Genomic DNA, 21,599 nt, shown 5'->3' on the forward strand with positions numbered 1-21,599 from the left:
TTCAAACCCTAAAAACATGCTACCCCAAAATTAATCACTATATATATGTAAATTGTGGGGGTGCCAGGTGAAGAAGTCATGCTGTAAGTGACTAAGAGCTAAGCTAATAGCTAGGCTAAGCTAGAATCCTCAAAGACAGAATTAGTTAATACTGTAAATTTTGCTTTAGACTATGTGAAGATCACACTATAAAAGAAGTTATGTAAAGGTTTTTATTTAAAACAGGCTACACACATGAGCCATACAAAGCGCCACCAAGTGAGAATCATTTACCATGGCTCATTTATCATAAATTAGCGAGCAGCCTTGGGAAGAAGTAATAGTTTTCAAAACATGTTTCAAAACTTAAGAACCACTAGCCCAGGCTGTAAGACAGGATGTTTTAATTTCTGGTATTCGTGTTAAAGAGGAGATATATAAAGTCTCTTTATATGCACATGATGTGTTGGTGCTCTTATCCCGACCTGAAACCTCCCTCCCCCGTCTTGTTGAAGTAATTTCATCTTTCGGTGCATTTTCAGGCTATAAGATTAACTTTGCCAAGTCAGAGGCCATGCCCCTGGGGTCATTATTGACAGTTACAACTGTTCAGCTGTTCCCTTTCCATTTCACTGGTCTCCTACTAGGTTTACTTATTTGGGGATACGGATTTCTCCCTCTTCTCATCAGCTGTTCAAGCTCAACTTTGTCCCTCTTTTCGATTCAATCAAGGCTGATCTGGAGTGCTGGGCACCCCTCCCCATTTCATGGCTTGGCAGAGTGGCCCTGATCAAAATGAATATTGTGCCCAGACTGCTATATCCTCTGCAAATGATCCCCATCTTGTTATCTAACAAGGTTATTAAGGCTTTGGAGGGTTGGTTAAGTGGTTTTATATGGAGCAAAAGAAGGCCCAGACTTAGAATGGCCACACTCCAGATGTCCAGTCGAGATGGAGGTGTTGATTTACCCAATCTGCGACTTTACCAACTTGCTATTCATCTTACAGTGTCTGTGAAGGTTCTCAGTCATCCAGGTCATCGTAGTCAAAGGAGCCTGCAAAGAAAAGCGTCTGGACTTCTTTAAGTTACTTGAAGACGTTTCACCTCTCATCCGAGAAGCTTCTTCAGTTCTAAGGTCAAATGGTGGAGAGTCCCAGATATAAACCTAGTGGGAGTATCCCCCCACAGAGGGACAAAAGGACCCCCTGATGATCCTCTAATCGCCTGAGCCAAGGTGTGAAACTGGGTGTGGGTCCCAATCAGCCAGAGTTTCGGGTGTGTTCATTGTGAAACCTGGCCCCACCTTATCATGCGAATTCCTGAGGTCAGATGGCCCAGGATGTGAGTGGGCGTTAAGGCGTCTGGGAAGGGATCTCAAAACTGGATTATAGATGGCAGAGAGTTGGTGTCGTAAACCCCCGCCTCTGTTCAAAGATGGTCGCTCACAGTGGACATAGATGGCTTCTTTCACTCCTCTTTCAAACCATTTGTCCTCTCTGTCCAAAATGTGAACATTGGCATCCTCGAAAGAGTGTCCTTTATCCTTAAGATGCAGATGGACTGCTGAGTCTTGTCCTGTGGAGGTGGCTCTTCTGTGTTGTGCCATGCGCTTGTGAAGTGGCTGTTTGGTCTCTCCAATGTAGGGGAGGAATGCGAGGAATGCCCAGACCTCTACATTCATCTTACAGTGATCACAGACTGGCTCAGATGCGACTCTACCTCGATCTGGCTTGATATTGAATCCTCTCAGTCCAAATGTCCCCTGTTTAATTTGTTATTTGTTAAAGAGATCAGTCAAGTCAAAAAACTCTCCAACAATCCTATTATCCTATGCTCTGTCAAGGCCAGGAGGTCTGTCCATGCTTTGGAGGGTCGGGCCCATTTGACATCCTCCCTGGCTCCTGTTATGAATGGCCCTTATTTCTTGCCTGGATGTCTGGACCGGGGTTTTGTGGTCTGGTCTAATTTGGGGCTGGTTAACTTGGGTGATCTGTTTAGAGGCCGGACCCTTCTTTCCTTTCAGCAGCTTCAACAATGTTTTGGCCTTCAAAATTTGGAATTCTTTAGATACCTGCAACTGAGGCACTTTATAATTAATGACACCACCCTATTGTTGGACCCTATTAGGTCCGCAGTGGAGGATGCTTTGTCCTCCCTGCAGTCTGGAAAATCCATCAGTTCCTTTTATAAGGTTCTTAACCCTTTAAGACCTACCATAGAACCAAGTTCGCCAGAGCTTACTTTATATTTTTACATGCTGTAGTGCCATTTTTGGGAGCATTTCAAGTTGCTATACATCAATACAACTGTTATAGCCCATATTTTAATAATATGTATGCATTAAGTCCATAGTAACTACATTAATTGCAAAAAAGTGCAATAAACTACAAAAAAATTGAAAATCGTTTTTGTTTTTTTACATATATTTCTACTTGGAGAAATTTAAGAGGCTTATCCCTCAAAACTTTAAATACAAAAAAGTTGCAAAAAATAGTTTACAACAACAGGAAATTTATTTTGAGTGTCTTCATAGTTTTCTTTTTGAGATACACCAATTTTTATATACTGCATGTGACAGGTGAGACCTGGAGACTTGGGACCGCCCCTGGTGGGCGGAGCTGGTCTTTGATCCTTTCATAAGCGCAGGTGTGGGCAATTGGGTATTCCTCTGCAAACCTGAAGCTGCGAGTGCTTGGTGCAAGTTGGTGTTTCTTAACTTCTGTCTATGAAAGTCTGATATGGGTCCTCCTCTAAACTTCTGTTAGAACGGTAGGTTACACAAAAATGTACCACTTGAGCTCTGGCTGTTGGCAGAGGTTTACAGTTATTTGCACCCTTGTAGGTGGGAAACATTGCTCCCGTGAGAACGGTATAGTGGACTTCATCGCCACTGACCCACATTTATTAGGGTGTGACACGAACTTGTGGACAGGTAACAAAACCAATTCAGTTGAGGAATATTCCTGTGTTTTACTGTCCAGCTAAGTGATCTCCTGCCTTTTATTCACAGAGTATCGAGCTGCTGCTTTGCCAGGTGGATTTCTGGCTGCGGGCAAAGGACCCGACACATCAGTGTGTTTTTAATTTGTTTTAAACTGGTGTAAGTCGACAGACTGACTGCTGCGGCTGTCGATTGTTTTGTTTTTGTTTTAATTCTTTCTGTATCAGCAGGCACCACAGATATTGGTTCTTTTAGTATTTTAAACCCTCTTTTATATATATATATATTGTCGCAGACGGTGAAGGCGCTGCAGGGAAAACAAATCCTTTTTTGTCTCCCCGCTTTTGCATGCACAGCGGTGGGCCTGAGTGAAGACGGCACTGAAGATTTGCCTCTTTCTATAGTGTTTTGCCCATTTGGGGTCATGTGTGAGTTGCTGTCCCTTTTTAACCTGTGTGCTATGTTGATTTGTTTTTAAACTGTTCCCCGCAGCGCTTGTCCTGTCTCACGGGCAATCATACAGTTTTATCGTTTTTAATAAGGTAAAGCTTTTTAATTGTTTTTAGGTGCCGCTGTTACACTGTTACTTTTATTTTGTATTCAAAATTAAACTCTTTTAACTGACTGTGCGCCTACGGCTCTGTCCTATTTTAAATAGGTACCTACCACGGGTCACATGCAGGAAAAACGAAAAACAATCCTATGATGCAAATTTGCAAAGAAAACAGCATGTGCATCAAAATAAACTATTTCCAGCAGTGCAATTCGAGTCCTAAGCATCCCAGAAACTATTCAGAAAAGCATAAAGTCAAACATGACTTATAAAAACACCAGTATAGGCTCTTAAGGCCTACAAGTAAAAAACTACATTTTCCACGAAAATGACGTCACTTCCGGTTTCGGGCAGGAAATGGTGGACATGCAATCGTTCGCGCTGACGTCTGTTTCAATGTGGGAAGTGTTATGAACAGCTGATCAGATCGGCAAAGCTGTTTCTGGAATATTATGTTTTTGTTCCTGCAAGCGCTTTTTATGCAATTTTTGCAAAGCTTTATGTGGAAGGAAACTGTGACCTAGGACAAGCTGATGACATAAGATGTAAGTACAACTCCTCCGGTTTCATATGCAAAAAAAATTATTGCGCTAGCTTATGCGGTTGCAGTGCTACCGGGATTTAAAAATAGTTAAGCAAAAGAGAGCGTGCCCGCTCCGACCGGCTTCAAAGGGTTAACTCTAGCTCAGCCCCTCGCTTCCTGGCTGCTAAACAGGCCTGGGAAAGAAACCTAGGCCGCTCAATAAATGTTCCAGACTGGCAGGAGATTTGGGCCTGTGCTTCTAAGATATCTGTCTGTAATCGGGCTAAATCGATTCAGTTAAAAATTGTTCATCGGGCATACATCACACCCTCTTTAAAAAGTAAAATAGATGTAAACTCCTCCCCTTTATGCTGGAAGTGTAATGCGGAGGAGGGTGACTTTATGCATTGTTTTTGGTCATGTGTGAAAATTCAATATGTCTGGTCTGATGTTGGAAAGGTGCTTTCAGTTAGTTTCAACTCTGTTGTTCCTCTGGACCCTCTCTGTCTTATACTGGGAGTAATGGAAAATCTGGTTATCAAAGGCAAACACAAGAGACTGTTCCGGCCAGGAAGAATATCGTGCTCCTCTGGGGCAGGCCAGCAATCCCAACGAAGAAATCCTGGCATAACATTGTTATGGACTGTATTCCCAATGAATATATAACTTGTATGCTCAACTCTACCTTGGACTCTTTCCACAGAACCTGGGACCCATATCTGAAATACGTTGGACCTGTACTTTCATCCTCCTTGTTGCGGGGCTTTCCCAAACTGAATTAATTTGCCTGAATATTGGTCTTATTGATTTGTTTTGATTCCTGGTTGTGGTTTACCTCAACTGCCTTGTATGTGCCTCAGAACCTTGTATTGCCTGAGCTAAGTTCTGTTCTGGTTCTTGTGTACTTTTTCTTTTGTCATTGTCTGTTACTATGGAAAAAATTCTAATAAAAATATTTAAAAAAAAAACAAAAAAAAAAAAAACAAAGCAAAACAAAACAAAAAAACTTAAGTTTAGACATAGTTTTATAAGCGTTAAGGTTTCATCTCTAACTCAGCATTTTTAACCATAACTGCTTCAGTCAAGGCCTGAGCTCTCTCTCTCTCTCTGAGTAGATGTGGTGGATAAGTGAGCCTTGGAGCATGTTGCTCCATGGGCAAATTTCCTGAAACTTTTCTCTTTTTTGTGTGTGTACTAGTGATGTTCGATTTGTGAACGAATCATTCAATACTTGAGAATCACTTTACTGACTCGTGAATCATGATTCACAAGCGCAACTGACTCACTGACTCATCCCTGTTGCTGTTAGCAAACTAATTCCATTAGTAGAAATATATCTAGCTTATAATTAAAATTGTGGGGGAAAAACAACAGCCAGTTTCTTAACAAAAACATTTCTGCTCTGAACTGGAAGAAAAAACCCCTGAGTAGAAGCTCACATCAAGACAATAGCTCCTCGGTTCACAGTAGCATCGCTCTGCTAACATGCTAACAGCACATTTGAGTTACTCACTCCCTCCCTTCCTGTGCTGAATAGTAGCGTAAGCGAATCACTCAGGACTCACTCACCCCCTCCCTCCTGGCTCACAGCTCAAACGAGTTGAATGAATCACTGACTCACTCACCCCCTCCCTTCCTGTGCTGAATCGTAGCATAGACGAATCACTCACTCACCCCCTCCCTCCTGACTCACAGTTTCTTCTTCTTCTTGGTTGGCAACCAATGTTAAGGCGCATTACCGCCGCCTGGCTCACAGCTCAGTGGACATTTAGATGAGAAAATATATATTTGACACATTTAAGGAAAATACTAATAAAATAATATAAAAATAAATAAATGTTCCCTTTAGAATTTTTTTGCTCTTTTTTGCTCTATAAAATAGTTGTTTTCTTTTACAATCATTCATCTTAGCAGTAGGATTTACATGACAAGAGAAACAAATTAAGTTTGAGTGAAAATATACATTTTTGCACTCTCTGGTCAACTGACTCAGTGACTCAAATGACTCAAGAAACCCGATTCACTTTGATGAGTGACTCATTAAAACTCGATTCAGTAAAAAGAATCTAATTTACCATCACTAGTGTGTACTGCCATTTTTTCTGTTGTTTTGATGTTTAGTGGTTGGTGTTACTTTTCTTGAAGCTATAGTCATCTGTAAAGTGGAAGAACACTGAGACTAAAGAACAAAAATGTAAAGGGAAAAAAGTCTCAATCACAGAGACATGGTCAATCAGAGGTAGACAATAAAATATGAGCAAATTTATGCTGTGAACCCGTAATATGAATCAGGCCAATGATGCCTCAAAATGAGCCTTTCTTTTTAGCCTGGTGGATCTCGAGAAACTAAATTATGTCAAAAAGACACACAGGATAATGCTGCTGACTGGAAGAGGGAGTTTCCTGGGGAAATTTTCCTAGCGTCATCCCTGGAATCTGCATTTTATTTTCCAGTGCTGTCTCTCTTCTTTCTGTTGACACCGATTAAATAATTCCAGATCACATTTCAAAATCAGGGCTGGATTTGAAAAACTTTCAGTTGTATAAATGCGGATGCTCAAATCTTAGACACAAAGAGACTGGCTACTTTAACTGTCTATAGGTCTGGGATCACATGTAAAACCTGCATGGAGAGCATTTTATAAAACCCCATTCACAAAAAAGGTTGGAGAGCTACAGTGGAGGATTTTAGGTGGTGCAGTGGCTGTAGATGCTTTTATTTCTGTTTTGATCCAAGTGTTGATGAGAACTGCGTGTTCTGTCCTCACAGAGAGAAGCTCTGTTCCACTGTTCCCTGGACTGAAGCTCATTCTAGTCTGTGTGTGGATCATTGCAGAGGCTGCTCCATTTATTTGGACAGTGTTTTTATCTACAGACGGTCATTCTGGGTCTCATGTCACAGGTCAGTCTCAAACCAGAGTCAAATTTTAACTATTGAAATTAAAAAATTATATCAAAATTATATCAACAGAAAATAGAAAATAGAGCATTAATTGCATTGTGATGTTAAAATAATGTTGATCAGGATGATCAGAACTCTCATAAACATTGATTATCAATATTACTGTATGGTGAATAATCTGGAAAAATGTAAGAATATTTTTATTAAAATCTTATCATGTGTTTTGTAAAAAAAAAAAAAAAGAACTTGTCTTTGAGTTAGTGCTGTTTCATAACTGTTTCAGTGATGCCTGATCTCTCTCTCTCTCTCTGTTGACATGGTGGATGAGTGATTTTGTGAGTGTGATGCACCATGAGTGAACTGTCTGAAACTTTTCTCTATCTCTCTTTTTTTGTGATTAATTGTTTTTAGAAAAACATAAACATATAATCCATAATGTCAGTGAGTAAAAGTTAAGCAATGATCTAACCAAGACAAGGAGATCTATGAGAAAAAAGACAACATTCAAAAAGAAAAATCTGGCCCAGAAGAAGACAAGAAAAAATATGAAAGAAGGGGGAGATGAATGGACAGAGAGCAAGACATAAGGCAGTTAACCACGTCCTTTGATCACGTATCCTATGGGGGGTGCTTTGGGAGTATGGGATCTCTCACCTGGTGCTATGATTGACTCTCTCCCTGTACAACTATTATGAGAGCTTGGTCTGAATTGTCAGCAATAAGTCAGACTAGATCCCTGTGGGTGTTGGATTCTGCCAGGGTTGCCATTTGTCTCCAACTCTTTTCCTAGTTTTTATGAACAGAATTTCTAGGTGCAGCCTAGTGGCCGGAGGCTTCCACTATGGTAGCCTCAGAATCTTATCTCTGCTTTTTGCAGATGATGTGGTTGTGTTCGGTTTGTCAGCTGTTGGCCTAAAGCTCACAGTGAAGTGATTTGCAGCCAAGTATGAAGTATGAGAAATGAGAATCAGGACCTCCAAATCTGAGGCCAGTGTCCTCAACCAGAAAATCCCAGAGTGTTGGCTCTGGGTCACTGATGTGTTGTTGCTCCAAGTGGAGATGTTTAAGTATCTTGGGGTCTTGTTCACAAGTAAAGGAAGAAGGAAATAGGGGACTGACGGATGGATTAGGACCACCACTGCAGTGATGTGGATGCTATATATGATATACTGATATACCGGTATGATTTGGTGAACAGAAAGATGACCATAAATGGAAAGCTGTTGATTTTCCTGTTGTTCTATGTTGCTACCCTGACCTATGGTCATGAGCTCTTGGTAGTGTCCAAAAGAACGAGATCACAGAGACAAGCGGCAGAAATGGGAATATATTTATGTGCAATCATGAGAATATGAAAATCATGTAATAGATGTGAGTGGACAGGTGGGTAATGAACAGATCAATGTAGACATAGAAAATGCAAGGCAGAACTAAGTGATAAACAGGAAAAGACTGAAACGATGAAGGAATAGTGTTAGGTTTTGTATTGTTGATTGTCATTTATGCTTAGAAATATCTACTTATATATGCTTAGAGTTTTATAATTAGTTGTAGATTGGTAGAGGTTTGATCCTTGATAGTCTGCAAACTTTGTGTGCATTAGAGAGCACTCTGGGAGCATGGGAGAGGTTGTACCTTCTCTTATTGTTTTATGGTAGGATAAACGTGGCTATATCTGTTTTAGGCTAAGTGCCTTTTGTTTAGATGAACTGTTGGACTTCCAGACCAGCAGGTTAAGGGAAGTTATTTATGGGGTCACACTCTGACCCCACACACACACACACACACAAAGGCAAGGTACTCTTTGTGTGTATGTACACGTCGTATGTTAATGAACCTATGCATATTCATGTAACCTCAATAAAAGAGCAGTGTTACGGGGGAGCGGACGAGAGCAACTGGGGTCAAGCGAAGGAACGGCGTTTGTCCGGTTCTCTCCCGTGCACGAGAAACATGAAGAACTTTGCCTACTCGTGTATTGCTTTGCTGTGTAATTATATTGTCTTCAACGTTCCAGCGAATAGGTTCAAGCTACAAACCTATCAAATAGCTTCCCTGATACTGAAGAGATAAAATTTGCTGTCATGATGCTGACTGTGATGTTGTGCTCCCATCCATGTGCGCCAAGAGACTCTGAGCTGAGATGGAGGGAGTATTGCTTGTCAGTAACCAGTGTTGGGGAGTAACGGAATACATGTACCGCCGTTACGTATTTAAAATACAAAATATGAGTAACTGTATTCCGTTACAGTTACCGTTTAAAAAGGTGGTATGTAGAATACAGTTACTTTGTTGAAATAAATGGATTACACGGCGGTACTTTCCTGTTTCATATTGTGGCGGGTCAGGACTGTTTGGGTTTTGTTTGACAGCTATGTTCTGTTGCTCCAGGCAGCAGCGTTACGGTTGCCATGGTTACAGGGTGACGCTGTCTCTCTGCGCCTTTTTGTTGTTGTTGTTGTGCTAAGCTAATAGGCAGAATGCTACAGGCATAGCTCTAAAGAATGTAGCCTCATAGGCAGTGTAGTCCGTGTTGCAGGGAGAATGGACTGCCATACACGTTATGTGTCTGTGAGCAGAGGAGGGAGAAAAAGGAGAGTGGAAAAAATATGAGTTGTTATCGAGAGCGGGAGCTGGAAGCATGTAAATATAATAATAACCACTGCAGCCAAGAAGAGTGCCTGACGAGCCCAGTTGTAAGTAAGCTATTAAGACTCAACTGTACACTGTGTTCGTGTTTTCCTCCGAAACAATAAGTTCCGTTGGAGCAGCCTTTCAACGCCTCTCTCTGTCTCTCGCCTCTCTCTGTCTCTCGCAAGCAAAGTTGACCCAGACAACAAAGTAAAGCTATTTTTCGGCTACGAGCCCGACACGGAACCCGCCGTATTAGCTAGAGGTCCCTTTACTACGGTTCGGAGCCGCGGACCTTCAGTAATAGTAATAAATCACACAGCAATAGTACATTCATGTAGTTGTAAAAAGCATTATAATGTATTAAGTATTCCAAAGTATTCAGAATACGTTACTCTCATTGAGTAACGTAATGGAATACGTTATAAAATACATTTTGGGGCATGTATTCTGTAATCTGTAGTGGAATACATTTTAAAAGTAACCTTCCCAACACTGTCAGTAACAAGTAATCTCATATACCAGCTGAAGGACCTTTTTTGTCACATCACATCTTTGTTTCTCTACTTTTGTTGCAACACTACATGAGGAGTGACGTGAGATGTCAACTCTTCTCAGAGTCTCTTGCTAAAAATATGAATTTGAATTGTTTTAAAAGATAAAAAAACTAAGCTAGCAAAGTTACTATGGCATCTTCTTCTCTGTGTGGCCTGTAAGGCTCAAGAGCATACACACGTTCCTTTATGTCTGACTATCTGACCATAACTGAATTTAGGAACAGGAACTACCACACCACTACTCTCTGCAGGTGTAAAAGGCCTGTGGCAGTGTGACAGGTTGAAGGACTACTGCATATAAAACTGTTCAGTTAATACAAATTCATATTAGTTCATGTAAAGACAAAAATAATGTAAATATGGTAAGAAAATGGTTAAGAGTTTATTATTTTTCATGTTATATCAATGGCTTTCATGTTATTTAAGAGAACTGCAATCTATACATCACTGATCGGCTAGTAAGCCTTTTCTGGGATCGATTAGTAGTATCTCTATTCTCCACTAGGGGGCTTTCGCGTGTTCTCCTCACTGCAATAAACTGCATGAGAGACGCAAGTCATAATAACTCTTGTGATTCTTTTCCCCCTGTTTTCAGGTAAAAGTGTTTAAAAGTTGATATATTTCCAATGTGTGCACTGTTAACATATCTAAGAGGTAACCCTTCATTGTTTTGTAAGCTTTAGAAGCATTATATTACAGTTTTGTGCACATGTACGTGGCGGTTTTGAGCCTCAGTTTTGTACTTTATAATGGCCATTAAGATAACGGCAGGAGCTAAAAACGCAGCTATTGTCAGCCATTTTATTAGGAAACCTGCTCAAGTATATGTATAGTAAGCACTTTAGTATTTCGGTTTATTATTTAGTGTTTTTCTTCCACCATGTGACATTTAGCAGTACAGAATGTGAAAAGTTTCTCCTCATTTTCACTGCAATAAACGACTGCATGAGAGACGCAAGTCATAATCACTCTCGTGATTCTTTCCCCCCTGTTTTCAGGGGTGTAACAGCAGCAGACCTGTATTTATTAGGTGAACCGAAATGGATCGGTCATGAGTGGACCGAGGCAGGTAAAAGGGTTTAACAAAAAATAAGCCGTTTATTGAGGTTGAGAAAAACATGCAAAACAAGGGCAGAAGAGAACAAAGATTAAACTAAACTAAAACCTATACTGGGAAAAACTAAAGTAAGATCAAAGCACAAGGAATGTGGGGAAAAACTTCAGAACAGGAACACGGAGAGACTGAGGACTTAAATACAAAGAAGGGCAAAGATTAACAACAAAGATTAAACTAAAACCTATACTGGGAAAAACTAAACTAGACTCTCAAAATAAAACAGGAAACAGTGAGACAGACTGTGACAACACGAGCATGACACAGGGGTCAAGGGCACACGAGTGAGAGGGGACACGAGAGAACATACATGAAAGCACAACACAAGAACGACGAGATACAGAAGACATGACAGACTCAGACAGAAAACGGGGAGTGACACAGCGATAAGAAAACATTGACCGGGAGTATAACCAACTTAACAGGAAAACCAGTGACTAAACTAAAAGACAAAAACTTAAACATTACAAATAAAGTTCAATCAGAAAAAACATAAAAGACTCAAAATATTGGATCAAATGATCGTGGCAGTAGATTTGAGTAAATTGACACAGATATCATTATAATTGCGAGATAGTGTTTTGCTGAGTGTCAACATGATGAGGAAAGTCTGTCAATGACAAAGAGACGTTTCACTCAGGTTATTGTAGAAGATGGTTCTGAAAACACTCCCATATTACAGTAAATGTTGTGGCTTCATTTTTTTTATGACAATTATGGGTCCAAAAAGTCACAATGGGCTGCTCAAGAGCCGGCAACACATCATTGGCTGTTTTAAACAGGAGGGATATTTTATTATGTAATATTAGAACTCAAAACATGGTTAATAAGACTAATTGTTCTGTAGTTGTGTTCATAAAACCTCTGTTGAGGTTCAGTCAGTATGTGAAATTAAGTAAGTAGGAAATCAAATTAGGTGTGAGGCAATTATTCTGGTTTTGGTTGGAAAAGAAAGAAATGTGATGAAGGTTTGGCAGGCATGACTGAAAAATATATGTGTTAGTATTTTCAGTGTTACATTCTGGTTACACATATATGTAACATTATATAAATGCTGGTGCTAGAGCAGCTCAGCATTCACAATTGGTGGTTGTAGTTTCTGGCTAATAATGAAAAGAAATAGAAAATATTCTACAAAAGGTATTCAATTGGTTTTCTTCTGTCCTGTTTTTAATGAATTGTTATTCATTTTGTATCTGTTTTGCTCAAAGATACTAAAAATCACCATGAAGATGCTAACTGTGTCTGCACTTCTCTGTGCAATGGTGGCTCTAACCACAGCTGCTGGTGAGTATCATTGTACAATTTCTATTATGTATATAATTTTAATGAAACATATACATGAATAATACAATATACACCTTTCTTATAATTATCATATGCAGAAAATTGATGGTCAAAATCAATATTTTTGGTGGTAATTTGTCTGTGTCTTCACTGTGCAGAGGCCAGAGATGAAGTAGAGGGATTGATGCCCCCAGGTGAGCAATATTTTCCAGATTATTGTCATGGTTAGCAGACAAAAAAACACCTCAATGTTTGTAACACAAAGGATGTTTTCAAGTGTCTGGCTGTTATAAAGGCCATACTTAACCCTTTAAGTACCACACCAAGAAAAAAAGCAATGGAAAAAGCCTTATGTGCTCAACCATTTGGTTGCATAAGCATAGGAAGCGCATTCTGACCGACACACACTCTGTGATTATCATCAAGTGTAGCTGCCATTGTAGTGTAGAGCCTTCATCACACCTGTACTCTGTCAATCACTTATGTTTCAGTGTCAAATCTTACTTGTGCAACTTTTCAGTTATTATTTGTGTAATTATTAAACATAATACAAAATAAGATATCAGCCAGAGACACATGAACAGCTATTCATTTACTCCCAGCCAAGAGTCACGTGGTCAAGAGGTCCCCTCGTTGTCCTGGTGGTTGGACTAAATACGGTCGTCGCTGCTTTTTCTTTAATTCAACAGTCGCGAGTTGGGCTGATGCTGAGGTAACTTATTTGTATTGTCTTCAATACCCGATTAAACCACATCCTTTTAATTGTTACGTACTCATTATTTTTGAAAACCTCTGCTCGCTTTCTTTCTCCATTGAAGAAATCCTGCAAGTCCATGAGGGCACATCTTGCATCAGTTCGCAACATCAATGAGTACCGTGAGATTCAGAGGCTGACTGGCAAAAAAGAAAGTTGGATTGGAGGAACTGATGCATCAGAGGTATTTTGTTTATCATTTGTCAGGTGTAGGCATGAGAATTGATAAGAATTTAACTCCGATTTGATCATCCATTCTCTTATTGATTCTCATTGGGTTCTCCCTGGCTCTGCTTTGAAACTCACCACCATGGCTTAGCAGCATATCAGTGACAGTACATTTTTGAAAATTAATTGAATGCTGTGTGGTCAAATGTTTATGCCTGTTGAAGGTATTTCCTTTCTTTGTTGGGATCAGTGATTAATTTAAAAAACCAATGTGTGTTGATTTATATCTAATGGTATCACTCTGAACATCACTGCTCTTTCATATGCATTTGTAGGGCAACTAATGCAGGGACAGCAGCTTCAAGACTTCAAGCTGTGTGCTTAAAGTCAGATGATCTGCTAGGACTCTGAGTAGGCTCAACATTTTGGCCTGTCTGAACCAATAAGTCCAATTTCTTCCTTCTAGGAGGGTGAGTGGTTGTGGAGTGATGAGACCTGTTTTACCTATAAAAAGTGGTGCTTTAGAGAGCCCAATAATGATCGCAATCAGGACTGCCTTCAGATAAATCGTGGAGGTAAATTAGAACACAATTATTAATATGAATTATTAATGTGTGTGAATAGTTTCTGTGATCAAAGATACAACTAATAACAGCTTGTTAACAAGTGTTTGGGCTTTGATTTGTGTGATTTCTACTTTTGAACCTTTCAGTTTTCAAGTGCTGGGATGATATGTGGTGTGATGCTCATCTGCCATCTGTCTGCGCCAAGACAATCTGATCATTCTTGGACTGACACTGGAGCATGAAAATCCCATAAAACACACACTGATGTATGATGGTGTTTGTGTTTTGCTCGCTCTTACTTCATTTCATTTTGGAGCATTATAGTTTTCCTCTCTCTGTCATAACAAAATGACCAGCCAACACAAACTGGGCTGTCTCTGAGGCGATCTTTAAAGCAGTCTTGTCTTTAATAAGAGCAGACTTGTTACCAAAGGACTGATTATGATTTTTTTTCTCTGCAGAGAAAACTTCTTATTTCCTCTTGTTTATTTTTTGCAACAATAAAGCTTCAAGCAAGCATGTCTCTGCATTATTTTTTGTTTGTTTGTTTGTTTGTTTGTTTTGAGGTGCATATACAGTGCTGTGCAAAAGTTTTTAGCAGGTGTGAAAAAATGCTGTAAACAAAGAATGCTTTCAGACATATAAATGATTGTTTATTGGCCCCAAATGCCTTCTGTAGCAGGATAAAACCAAAACCCAAACATACAGCCAAGGTAAATACTAAGAGAAAGATCACGTTTGTCCTCATTAGGATAGGGATGAAAGAAGATTTTTTTTCATAGATTTCAATACAAATTCAATAGAAATAATTACAATACAAATAAACCTCTCTATAGCTTACAGTGGGGCCATCTCTGAGAGCACAGCAATTACTAAATGAAGCGGAATCTGTGAGGTTATTCAACTCTTTTCATAATTTAGTAATTATATATAATTGATAAAGGGACGTGTACTTAGAATCACGCACAGTTTGGATGACAGTAAGTTTATACCTAATTGAGTTTAAGAGGAAGAAACCTCCGGCAGAACCAGGCTCAGGGAGGGGCTGGTTGGGGTTAGGTGTTGAAGACAGGACAAGGACATGCTGTGGAAGAGAGCTCAAGATTAATAACAAATGTGATTCAGTGCACACAGGTTTATTAACACATAGTGAGTGAGAAAGGTGACTGAAGAAGAAACACTCAGTGAATCATGGGAATCCCCCGGCAGCCTACGTCTATTCTATCTCTGACTCAACACTAGCCTGGTTTTCTTCCTATTTATCTGAAATAACTTTCTTGTTTCTCTGTCTTTTTATGGTACCTATAATGCTATTTTCCTTTATCAGGCTTCAGTCCTTTACCTGGCATCACTCATTCTCTTTGGAGTTGGGAGTTCGCCTTGCATTTACCATACAGGCCATTCTATTTCTGGCATTTATTAATATTTCCATGCCAATAACATTCAGCTTTAAATGTCTTTCTGTACATGTCTTTTAAAATTCACCAGCTGCATTGGCGGTCCACCCTAGACTGGTTGCTTCTTTTTACAGATTAGTGACTGGTTCTCCAATAGTGGCTTTGTTTTAAACTTCAACAAGACTGAGGCCATGATTATAGCTAATTGTTGTGCACATTCAAGAGTCAGTCAAGTGATTGCTTCCTTTTTCTCATCTTCAAAGACCAGTGCTGGTGTAATATTTGATTTCTCGCTGAACTTCAACTCACATATAAAATTGATCTGAATGATCTTTCTTTCATTTAAAAAACTATTCCACATTGAGAGCTATAGTCTTCTCCTCTGAAGTAGAGACAATTGTTCATTCATTTCAGTCATCGTCTTTAGATTATTGTAATGCCCTTTTTACTTGCTTAGACAAATCACCTGTTTCACGTCTCCAAGCAATACAAAATGTTGCGGCCACACTAACTCAGCTTGCCCCTTATTTTATTCCCTTTACATTAGCTCCCAGTAGATTTTAGAACTTATTTTAAGATTTTCTAGAGCACTAAATGGTCCAGCTCCAGAATACTTATCTCAACTTCTCGTTAAAGACACTGCGGCTCCCTGTCTTTACTCACACACTCAAAATCTGTTGGGTCTGTTCGCTCCTGTGACCAGGAGGAACATAGGAAGAGAAATATGTTTTAAAAAGGTTGAAAATCCATACAATGTGATCTGCAAGTATAAACTAAGCTTTAGAAATGTGTACAATCATTTGTGTGTAACTAATCCACACAGAAAATATGAAGCAGTCTAACCACATGTAAAACTTTCTGGAACATCAAAAATTGTTTCATTTTTTTCTTTTAGTAGATTCACTAGGATCTAAATTTTAATTAAATAAAAATTAGATTACATTGAAAAAGCAAATTATTTAGGTTAACATTTAGGTAACATCCTGATACTTATTTACTTGATCATCTGTATTCGACATTTTATGTTTAAAGAGGACATGCAGTGTTTTTAATATTTTTAAGTTTTTATAAATTTATTTTGATTATTATTTCATTTTATTTTATTACATCAAGGCTAATTAAAACAGCTCTACTCCAAACTTAAAAACCATATAGCATTTATATTAAAAAAAAAAAACAGAACAAAAAGAACGTGTATTTTTCACAAAAGACTAAAGTATCACATTTAGCTTGTTGTAATCTTAAACTGCGGGTTAGCTGTTCCATGCATTGAATGTTTTTATTGTGGCTACCCAGTGCTTGATTGGAGGTTCTTTGACAACCCAATGTCGTACTTGAAACTGTAAATACTCAGTGAAAAGTAATCAATCTTTAAATCTTGAAGGTTTTTTTATCAGCTCTTCTATTTGAGCCATCCATAATGACCCCAGCAGCCCATTAAAGCTCCACACTCAGTGTGAGCAGATTCAGTCTGCTATCTGTCATAAATAACACCAGGTTACATTATCATTATCTACCCTATCACTTCCCAGTGCTATAGAGGATTTGAAATTTGTCTTTTTAGAATCTAGTAACTAATTTCTAAACACATTTTGTACAAAGGCTATTTGGGTGTTTTTATCCTAATCTGCAAATGTCAACTATTCCTCATGCATGTGGGGCAACAGCTTTTTATTCTTTATATTAATGTTATAGACCCTTTAAAGAGCCAAATGTGAGAGGTGAAACTGACAGGTTCATTGTATCTCATGCTTTGTGAAGCAATACCAGAATCTGAACACTAGATGTGACTGTTGTTTACATCACTGATACTGGTTACATTGCAGTCTGAGCACGTCCAGGTACATGTCTGTTACCAGATGTGTGAGGATGTATTTAGACTCAGCTGCATCATGGGTAAATTGTCTGAAACTTTTCTCTTTTTTTTGTATTTGTGGGGCCTTTTCTGTGTTCTTTAGGGGTTTACAGATTGTCAAGTGAGGTGGGAGGGTGCTGTGATGTATGAAGACTTTCTAAATTATTGCTATATTCTGTAAAAAGGTAGAACACTGAGAATAAACAGCAAAAAAGTAAAGTGAAAAGGGTCTCAGTCACAGAGACGTGATGAATCAGAGGTAGACAGTAAAATCGATAGTGGGAATAACATGAACGTTTTTGCAAGACACAACAGGATCCAGAATGGTGAAAGTTATTTCTTGACTTAAAGTTAATTTTAGATTCTGTCAGAGATAATATTAAAAACACTGCAGAGTTTGGACTGGAACACTTTACTGATCAGGAGCTTTTCAGACGTTAAAGCCTCATCGTGAAAGTGAAGAATCAAATTAGTGATGAATGGATTTGAACCGGTTCTAGTTTTGGTCTTGTATGTGTCCTGTTTGTTTGCCCCTATGTCTCTTCTCCAAACTAAGATCACAACTAGAAATACTGAATGAACTCATGAGCATAAGTGAACTAACCAAGGAAATACAAAATACACAGAGAACATAATGAAAAACAAAAGACACAAAACACTGAGTCAGCGACCCAGGTACCCTAACATAAGTAAGCAGTCATGCCTCTGTGTATCTGTCTCCGTCTCAGTGTGTATGTTGCCATTTCTTCCTGTTTTACTTTGGTAGTCTCCTGTCGGTGTGCGTCATGTTCTGTTTTGCTTCTCCCCTTTCTCGTCTGTCGAGTACGAGCTGTGTTTCTCTCCTGGTCCCCCTTCCATTTTATTTATTGTTTGTGTCCTCCCTCATCTCTCATTGTGTGTTCTGCCTAATTACCTGCCTACCGAACCATTTAGTTTATTGTGTATTCTCATTTTAGTTAGTTTCAGCACATCTGTTATTTGGCAGTAAAGCTGCTTCCTGAGTTTGTTTGCCTCTGTAAGTCTGCTTTTTGGGTCGTCTCCTTATTTCTATTACTGTTACTTTTATCTCTTCTTATTATTAGCTGTTCTTCAAATATGAGCAATGTTAAGCTGGGTACCCTTAATATTAATCAAGCCAGAAATGTTTCAAAACAAGCCTCTCTTTTTAGCCTGGTGGAACTTGAGAAACTAAACTAACACACATGATAATGCTGCTGACTGGAAGAGGGAGTTTCCTGGAGATATTTTCCTAGTGTCATTGCTGGAATCTGTATTTTATTTTTTAGTGCCTTCTCTCTTCTTTCTGTTGACATTAATGAAATCATTCCAGGTCACTTTTTAAAAATTTGGGTTTGAAAAACTTTCTGTTGTTTTTATGAATGCAGATGCTCAAATCTTGGGCAGAGACTGGCAACTTTAACAGTGAATGATTTTACATGGTGCAGTGGCTGTACATGCTTGTAGCTAAATGGTTTTCAGCTTAAAAAAAAATGGAGCTTTCATTGCAGTATGTAAAAAAATGCTGATCAGAAATCAGAACTCTCACATGCATGATTATCAATATTACTGTATAATGAATCTTGAAAATGTAATAATATATTATTATATACATAGTATTGCAATTATATCCTGTGTTTTCTAGAAAGAAAAAAAAAGGAGAACTTATCTGTGGCTCAGATGCAGAGAGAAACATTTATAAGATGCTTATTGGTTCTTTAATTTCTAGAAATGTTTTGTTGCCTTTTGTTACACTACAACATGTTACATGTTAAATTACTGCTTTAGTGAATGCCTGATCTCTCTCTCTCTCTAAGTCGACATGGTGGCCAAGTGTAAAATGGGATCAACAGAGAATATAGTTGTTAAGGAGGCAAGTCTTTTAACGTCCTAAGACCCAAACTCTTTCATGGCATACATATTTAATTTCTCTTTGCTATTTGGGCTGATTGGGACCTGATGAATGTAAAAATAAAGAATGATCTTTTTACCTGATGCAGTCATACTCAGGAGGCCCCAGGGCAGACCCAGGAAATGTTGGAAGATTATATCTCTCAATTCATCTGGTAACACAGTCTTCTTAAGCTGGTGGTGGTGGCTAGGGATAAGGAGGTAAAGTCTTCTCTGCTTTGGCTGCTGCCTTCATCACCCAGCCCTGGATAAGTGGAAGAAAATGAATGAAACTTCTCAACCAAATAAAAGCCATTTTTAAAATGCTGAGCTACTGTTAACAAATTGTATTGCATTGGTGGGTCTTTACTTTATAATGTAAAGTGCCTTGAGGTGAATATGATGGTCGACAGTATCGAAGGCAGAGATCAGGTCCAACAACAGTAGAACAGTGCACTCGCCAGCATCATAATTCATCAATATATCACTGGACACTCTAAGAAGTGCAGTTTTGGTGGATTGAGTGGAAAGAATTCCACTCAATCCACCAAAACTGCACTTCTTAGAGATGAAAACCAGATTGGAAATTATCAAGAATGTTATGTTCATTAAGAACCGCTGTGAGTTGCTTGGCCACAACCTTCTCTAAAATCTTGGCAATAAATGGTAATTTTGAGATAGGTCTATAGTTTGATAAGCACACTTCTACCGGTTGGCCATAAACCCCACTTTCCTCAGGTACTCCAGGACAATGTCCACCTGCTGCACATGCTCTGGGCCAGAGGCACTGTGGATGATAATGTCATCCAGGTAGGCGGCAGCATATGCAGAGTGCTCAGAATTAAGGGATGTGTCAGGTGGGAACTCACCACAGCCTTGTTTTGCCCTTACATTGTTATTGTAGCTTCAATATGGGATATTTGTGTCCTGCGGCTTTTCAAGCTGCACGTGCTGCACTGCTGCCTGCTCCTTATGCATTGCTGCGAGTTACGCCATCATCTGGCCGAGCAGCTGAGCTTGCTCTGTGGGCTGCAGGTCCGACATGCCCAACGGGCATTTTGGTATCACTGTGATAGAAAGGACCCAGAACACACAGTGTTGGAAAGAGAAATAATTTATTTGCAAAGGTTCTTTTTCACTCCTGACAGCTTTACAGATGTTGCATCTGCTGCTTGACAAACACAGGTCCAGGTTCCAGCTTCACTGATATACAGAGGGCTTAGCCACCTTTCCAGCTTCCTGGCACTGTCCCTTGAACCCACTGCACCATCCCTCCTCTTCAGTGGAGCTACAGACCAGAACTCCCCAACATTATTCTTACACAATAAGTTGAAATTAAGACTCGTCCCTGTTCAGACAGTGAATAGACTGATGTCTTGTTCCAAAGCCTCACCGAGCAACAGTCCTCATTACTTGTTCAGTGTCCAAAAAAGCCAGTTTAACAGCTGTGGTTTTAATTGCAATGTGTCAACTATTTACACTGTGACTTTTGTGTCTGAAATCAGCAAAGAAAACAGAACGGCAAGGATTTAAAAACAACTTTTTGTAAGCAGTACAAATGCATGAGTCTTCCAATATAATTGAAATTATACCTGAGTTCTTGTTTCTTTAAATTACTAGTGACATATTAACATAAATTGGTGGAGAAAACAAGTAGCATTCAATACCCATTGGTATTTATTTAGACTCTTTTTCTCAAGTTGATCTTTCTTAGTTAACTTCAGTAATTACTTCCTCCAAATCATCAACATGTCTTTTAGACCCCATTCCTACAAAACTGTTCAAAGAAGTCCTGCCATTAATAAAAGAATCTGGAAAAAAGGAGAACGCATTTGGAGGAGTCTATGAATTGGGACAGCCTTCGTTGCATCGCTGTGACATAATTGGCCTTCAAATGTGGCCTCAGGAGGATGCAGCCTATGAATTTGGATACCCCATTAGCAGTGTTGGTCAAGTTACTTGAAAAAAGTAATCAGTAACTAATTACTGATTACTTCCCCAAAAAAGTAATCCCGTTACTTTACTGATTACTTATTTTCAAAAGTAATTAATTACTTAGTTACTTAGTTACTTAGTTACTTTTAAAAACACGATTTACAACCTGAATAGGTGATAAAGCGATAGATCTTTCAGCCCAATTCTACTTTTTCTGCATAATCCATCATACAAAATGTAATCAAATGGAAAAGTCTCTTTTTTTTAAACTTGTTTTATCAGTTTTAATCTTCTAACTTTATGTATCAAGCAAAAATTAAATTATATGCACCATTCTCTGACTTGAAGAAATTAGTTTAACATTTAAACCTATTTTCTGCACATTCCAGCACATAAAATAAAATATTTTTTTTGTGTTTACACTCAGTCTTTCAAATAGATGCAAGTAAAACACAGCAGAAAATAAATAAAATCAAAGACTCAGCGGTCCTGTTGCTCTATTTTCACCTGTAAAGCAGGAGCAGGGTAGACGGAGGTGTGCTCTGGTG

General features: G+C 38.9%; 1 protein-coding gene and 1 long non-coding RNA gene across 6 annotated transcripts; both read left to right on the top strand.

Moving 5' to 3' along the window:
- The first annotated feature begins 2,559 nt into the window (after positions 1-2,559).
- Positions 2,560-3,585, top strand: LOC146390203 (uncharacterized). Its single transcript, XR_014799043.1, has 3 exons — positions 2,560-2,750; positions 2,824-2,913; positions 2,992-3,585. It is a non-coding gene; the product is annotated as an uncharacterized LOC146390203 (long non-coding RNA).
- A 3,153-nt stretch (positions 3,586-6,738) lies between these two features.
- Positions 6,739-14,498, top strand: LOC146390204 (type-2 ice-structuring protein-like). Of its 5 annotated transcripts, none has more exons than XM_084923233.1 (7): positions 6,739-6,900; positions 12,414-12,489; positions 12,648-12,683; positions 13,092-13,201; positions 13,308-13,427; positions 13,878-13,986; positions 14,124-14,498. In XM_084923233.1, exons 1-7 carry the CDS (start codon positions 6,892-6,894, stop codon positions 14,189-14,191), a joined length of 528 nt encoding a protein of 175 aa, XP_084779359.1. In that variant the 5' UTR covers positions 6,739-6,891; the 3' UTR covers positions 14,192-14,498. The 5 variants fall into 5 exon arrangements, 4 of the variants coding, with proteins under 4 accessions (XP_084779359.1, XP_084779361.1, XP_084779358.1 ...); XR_014799805.1 differs by lacking the exon at positions 6,739-6,900 and adding an exon at positions 9,334-9,596 and having other exon boundaries at positions 13,747-13,881; XM_084923232.1 differs by lacking the exon at positions 6,739-6,900 and adding an exon at positions 9,338-9,596.
- Positions 14,499-21,599: the final 7,101 nt, after the last annotated feature.

Source organism: Perissodus microlepis, chromosome 3, assembly GCF_051167445.1.
Source record: "Perissodus microlepis isolate ML-2025 ecotype Zambia chromosome 3, ASM5116744v1, whole genome shotgun sequence".
NCBI classification, from domain to species: Eukaryota; Metazoa; Chordata; class Actinopteri; order Cichliformes; family Cichlidae; genus Perissodus; species Perissodus microlepis.